This window comes from Lytechinus variegatus, chromosome 4 (genome assembly GCF_018143015.1).
Source record: "Lytechinus variegatus isolate NC3 chromosome 4, Lvar_3.0, whole genome shotgun sequence".
NCBI lineage: Eukaryota > Metazoa > Echinodermata > Echinoidea > Temnopleuroida > Toxopneustidae > Lytechinus > Lytechinus variegatus.
Window position 1 is genome coordinate 45,571,873 of NC_054743.1, and position 5,619 is coordinate 45,577,491.

At 36.9% G+C, this 5,619-nt stretch overlaps 1 protein-coding gene across 1 annotated transcript; it reads left to right on the forward strand.

The window, feature by feature from the left end:
- Positions 1-359: 359 nt before the first annotated feature.
- LOC121412716 lies at positions 360-5,207 on the forward strand. The gene is made up of 2 exons (XM_041605490.1): positions 360-855; positions 3,465-5,207. Exons 1-2 carry the CDS (start codon positions 488-490, stop codon positions 4,096-4,098), a joined length of 1,002 nt encoding a protein of 333 aa, XP_041461424.1. The 5' UTR covers positions 360-487; the 3' UTR covers positions 4,099-5,207.
- The last annotated feature ends 412 nt before the right edge of the window (positions 5,208-5,619 follow it).

The following is a 5,619-nucleotide window of genomic DNA, read 5'->3' on the forward strand; positions in this document are numbered from 1 at the left end:
TAATAGCGTTCCCGGATACCAATTAAGCTTCCCGGATTTAAATAGCCTGGTGTTAAAACGAATGATAACTAGTTAATCTGGTCAACCCCCCCCCCCCCTCACCCCTCCTCCTTGTTTACCCAAACGTCCCAACCTTTCTCTTGTTTGTCTTTGTAAATAAAGTGATGATCTCGTTTAGTTTGTATTGGTGTTTTAACATGGATACATCTGAGCAAAACTATTGGTAGGTGGTTTCCAAGTATACATGGAATTAATCCGAGAAATAGAAATAGAGAAACATGAAAAGGGAAGAGGGGGGGGGGGCAATTTTCTTCAAAATTCTGTATGGGTATTCTTGATATACAAAGATAAGCAAAAAATAACGCATAGTCATGTACATCATAATGATATTGTACAGTCCAAAGTTTTATATTTTAAGTATTTGAACATTGAACATAAACATGATTTATTTTAAGGAATAAATATTTATACAGGCCACCTTACATGTATGCTGATAATGCATGCATCCCTGAATTTATTCGTGCTAAATCATTTATTCATCCATGCAAAATCTATTTTCTACAATCGAAAGTGTTCATATACTTTTAAGATCATGGCGGACAAGCAAGTCAAAGTTGCGTTGTGGGGAGTGCCTCGAACGATGTCGACGGTGTTTACAAAATGCATCAGTGCCATTGACGGGATTGAAGTCTATCTGGAGCTTTATTCGTATTCTAAAACAGCGAATGGCGTTTTCAAATCAGCGACCGGTCGTGACCTGCCAAAGAATCTGGAAGGGAATGAGGCGGTATACGCCGAAGTCGTAGAGGTGTTTAAGAAGGAAACGAATAGCACTTTGATACCAAAAAGAATTTCGTGAGTATTGCGCTGAGGAATTAGGGTGCCCTGATACAACTCTTTAGTTACCATTTTCTATCTTGCTGATATTTTTGGCGAAAAGATTATGTACGGCGAATTAAAATCGAAAAACCGATCAGATATTATGATTTAAGGGATACTCTAGGTTGGACATATTTGTATCTAAATAAATAAAGGAAAATTCACAAAGCAAATCGCTGAAAATCTCATCAACCAGATAACAAATAGAAAAGTTATTGAAATTTGAAGTTTAGCAATATTTTGTGAGAACAGTCATATGCACGTCGTCAGGAAAAATCGTTAGGTGGGCTGATGATGACAGTTCCCTACTTTCCTTTTTTTCTTATGGTATTACATGAAATCATAGTTTTTTTTCATACATGACTGTTTGTGCAAAATGATGTGCCTAATATGACGAAATATGTTGCTGCCATAAATACCTAATGCACTTAATTTGCTGTCAATCCGATCGTATTAGTTCTTGGTAGAAAAAAAAATTGGAATAAACCTAATTTCGTATGATAAAATACAAGAGAACAAGTGGGATATGACAATATCAGCCCACCAAATGAATATTCATGAAGACGTGCCTAGAATTGTTTCACCGGAAAAATCTATAAAAATTCAATAACTTCGTTGTTTTGTTAACCTATTTTGATAAACTTTTCAGTATTTTTCTGTGTGAATTTTGCTTCATTTGTTGAGAGTAAATATTTTCAGCCGGGGTATTCCTTTAAGGTATACACTCTTAAAAAATATTGGGTAAAAATGTTATTTATCCAATGTGATGGAAATTTTGCTCATTCTAAAGTAATTTCTGCTTATATTTTAACCTTACTGGACAATATGCTTCCCGCATTGGGTAAAATACTGCCCCAAATTGGGTGGATACATAATTACCCTCGTGCTGGTTAAATTTTGCCCAATATTTTTACAGTGTAGGGTCGTTTATATGTTTGCTTTACTCGCTCGTACATTTTCAAGGAAATTGCACTCTAAATATCCTCAGTGCCTTCAGACCTTAGCAGTATACACCCCGTAATAATGTCTGATCACTATCATTTTTAACATCAAATAAGAGACACTGAGCTCCTATAAGTCAAATGCAACTTTTTCCAATTCATGCTGTTTATTTCGGGTGTTATATCTGCTGAACTATATGATGATCAGACGAGGTTTCTACAGTACAACAAAATTTTGGCTACAGGTTTCTGTTCAATGAACCTATAGTACCGCAGTATTTCGGGTCATATATTGGTACCCAAGATCTCGGCTGCGGCGTCTTAATGCGCCTTTGATAGCTGAGACTCTGAGCAGCGTAATTAATGCTTGCGGCTGCTTAGGTGAATTTCATTGACTCTTAAAACATGATTTTTTTGCCCTTTAAATTAGCATTGCAATAATATTGGTGAGCAAAGCAATTGATGTATCATTATCATTATTATAACAATTTTATCGTCATTATTAGGCCCTTTTCACCATTTTTACTTTTCGTTGCACATCATTATCCTAATTATTTCGGTATCAAATAACATGAAATGAAATTATTTTCATCTGTGAAACATGTGAAAGGTGAAAACAAGGACACGATTATGATCATTGGATAGAAACTAAATTCGCATTGGATTTGTACGTGAAGTGCCATATCTCTCGAAATTTATGTCGATCCGAACTTTCCAAAATCTCTACGGGGAAACTCTTTGCATCGCATCAATTCCTTTGAAAATACAAACACAATCACAACCGGGGGGGCCACTACATTGACGAGTGGATACCATGCGCGACCAGAAAAACACGTAAAAAGGATGTCTTTTTCACGATAGGGCACGTTACGTACGTAACGTGATAAGGGTGTCAAAAACACAAAAATAATGAAAAAAGGGTATCTATTTCGCTAGGAAAATTACGTGTTTAGGGTCGAATTTGCGGGGATGATAAAACAAAATTATTTTTTTTTTATAAAGGATGTCCTTTTTGCCCCAACACTAGGTATTTAGAGTCCGATTTGCGCGAGGTGTAGAAGGTGGGTCGTACTAAACCAATTATGGTAAAGCCGACGTCCGAAGGACCCGTAACAATGAAAAATTCCTTTACTTGTTTAGGGGTTTGTTTCAGGGAATATTTGACAAGAGTATCGTTTTGTTTCCAATTCTTGTTAAGGGTAGGGTTTCACATGCCAATACTTGTTAAGGGGTTCATTTTCAGAATATGGAAATTACGTGTTTAGGGTGCTTTTCGAGACCACATGGTCGCGCATGGTATCCACTCGTGAATGGAAGTACCCCCCCCCCCCGGGAATAACAATGGACAGTTGAGACGTATGACCCTGGACGACAACTAATTTGCCATTGTTCGTTTTGTGCAAACCTTTGGATGATCTGTTGTCCCAGTCCACAAACTTTTGACTAAAGCCTCTCGGCTCCCAATGTGACTTTGATTGCATTTTCAAAATATAGAATTCAATGTGTTCAGTTGTCATGGTTGTAGAGAGTTTCCCCGTAGTTAATGCGAAAACTCCCTAGAGACTCGAACAAGACCAACTTGTTCTGTTATCTCAATGTAGGGAAATGGGAGGCTTATTCTCATATACACATACTTTTTTTCAGATGTTGTGAAATCAAACGAGATTTGGAGACCACCAAGAGTAGGTTTGTCTTTATAAAGGAGATGGCCTTTACAGATTATATCCTAGAGTATCTTCCTGAAGGCTTCAAGCATGTCTTCCTTATTAGAGAACCAACGAAGGTCTACACGTCTTTCCGGAAAGGACTGATGGCATTGGGAATGTTTAATCTTAATGAAGATGATGTCGACATCATACGCGACGATAAAACACAAATACAGCCGATGTCGTGGTACAAGGAACAGCATCAGTTGTGGAATTATGTCAAAGAAAATCTCGACCCCAACCCCATCATCATTGACGCTTATGATCTAGCCAGGAACCCGCAAGGGATCTTGAAACGATTCTGTGAAGCTGTTGGATTTCCCTACAGTGATAACCTTCTGCTGTGGTCGCCGAGTCACGAGTTCCCGGAGAACTTCGTGACGGCTGGCGAAAACCTCTTCAAGTCGTTCTCTGTGATGTATAAGACGGCATTCAGCAGCACACATTTCATGGCGCCTTCCGTAAAGGGACCATTACCACGTGATCAGCTGACAGATGACGTCATCCAATGTGTGGAGTATTCCAATCCATTTTACCATGAGATGTACAAGGAAAGAATGCAAGTCTCTTGAAAATGCCTTGTTCCTGCTCTGTACAAATTAAGAGAGCTAGCGCGTGCAGAAACATTTATTTGTTTTCCTGCTTGCTTTGTTAATTTTCAGCGTCCCCCATGAGGAGTATATGTCTACATTCAGCAAAGTATATCCAAAATATCACAATGATGTCATTAAGATGGTTTTAAAGATAATGGGATGATCCCCTATGTATATAGTATTCAAAGGTGAAACCAGTTATCCAATGTAGGCCTACATGGTTTCTCGTCCTACGCAATGCACTATTTATATGATGATTTGTGTTGGCAATTTTTGTTAATTGTATGCCTATTTTCTTTTGATATTTTTGGGGGGCTAAATGTTGCATTTTGGGCACGATTTAATTGTTACAATGAAAACTGTTACCAAAAATTACATAAAAAAGACACTGTATCATGCTCTAAAATGTGATAACTAAATGTGTTTTACCATATATTGTTATGCTTTCAGGTCACATTCGCTTTTATTTATTTATTTTTTTGAGGGGGGTATCAGAGTACTCCAAAACTCTTAGGTTTACTTAACAGATCTGTTTTCTTACTTTTGAATCTTGTAACCGCAGATCACCTTTAAAAATTGATTTTCAACATTTCTTAATAGGTGATATTCTATTGATTATCAGTTATTCAAATGATACATCTTTGTAGTCTATAATAGTAAATTCTTACAATGTCTTACATGCAGGTTGTATGTTAAAGTACAGTTCTGTATTTTCGCCAACAGATGATATTCCAAAGTATTAAGCGTATAGATATTGAACGCTCCGGTGAACAGCAATAAATAAAAAAACAGACGATACTTGAATATGGCGAAGTGTTTTTCTTTCGAAATTCCAAGAACTATATTTGTGAATTTATTTTACGAATAATGTATAGAATAATCAGCAAGGGTGATTTTAAGAGGCGGTGGAAGGGATCGTTTTAATGGTCCAGGTATGGTTTATTTTCAATCGGTGTACTGCCATTTCGTCCAATTATCAACTCGTCTTTTATCATTTACATGCGTATCCCGACACAAGCACCTGGTGCTTTCTAGTTTACGTCTTCTTCCATGTACATGAATTACATATTGTGTGTACATTCATTGTCATATAACACTATATTATTGGTTTGTCTATTTTATATGAAATTTGAACCTGTGTGATGTCAATCGGAAGAAAAGAAATGTTTACTTCAATTGAGTTAAACTTGGTATACCATCAATTCGTCAACTAACCACATGGTCTAATTGCATTTCGTCCACTCACCATTTCATCAAATAACTAGTTGGTCCAATAGCCATTTTTGCCTAATATACCGTTCGGTCTATTTCGATTTGTAGTGTTAATAGGGCGAAATGGACGTAAACGAAATTAATATTAGACCATCTGGTAATGAGACGAAATGGTCGTAGACGAAATGGTGGTATTAGACGAAGTGATGATAGACGAAATGGCATTAGACTATTAAATGAAGATAGACCACGTAAAGAGTGGATGAGTTGGTAGAAAACAAGGTCAGT

Bases quoted from the DNA above. Each gene is read 5' to 3' on its own strand.
- LOC121412716 (XM_041605490.1), top strand. From the start codon at position 488: ATGCTGATAATGCATGCATCCCTGAATTTATTCGTGCTAAATCATTTA. The intron at 856-3,464 runs GTGAGTATTGCG...ACTTTTTTTCAG, and splicing joins TTGATACCAAAAAGAATTTC to ATGTTGTGAAATCAAACGAG.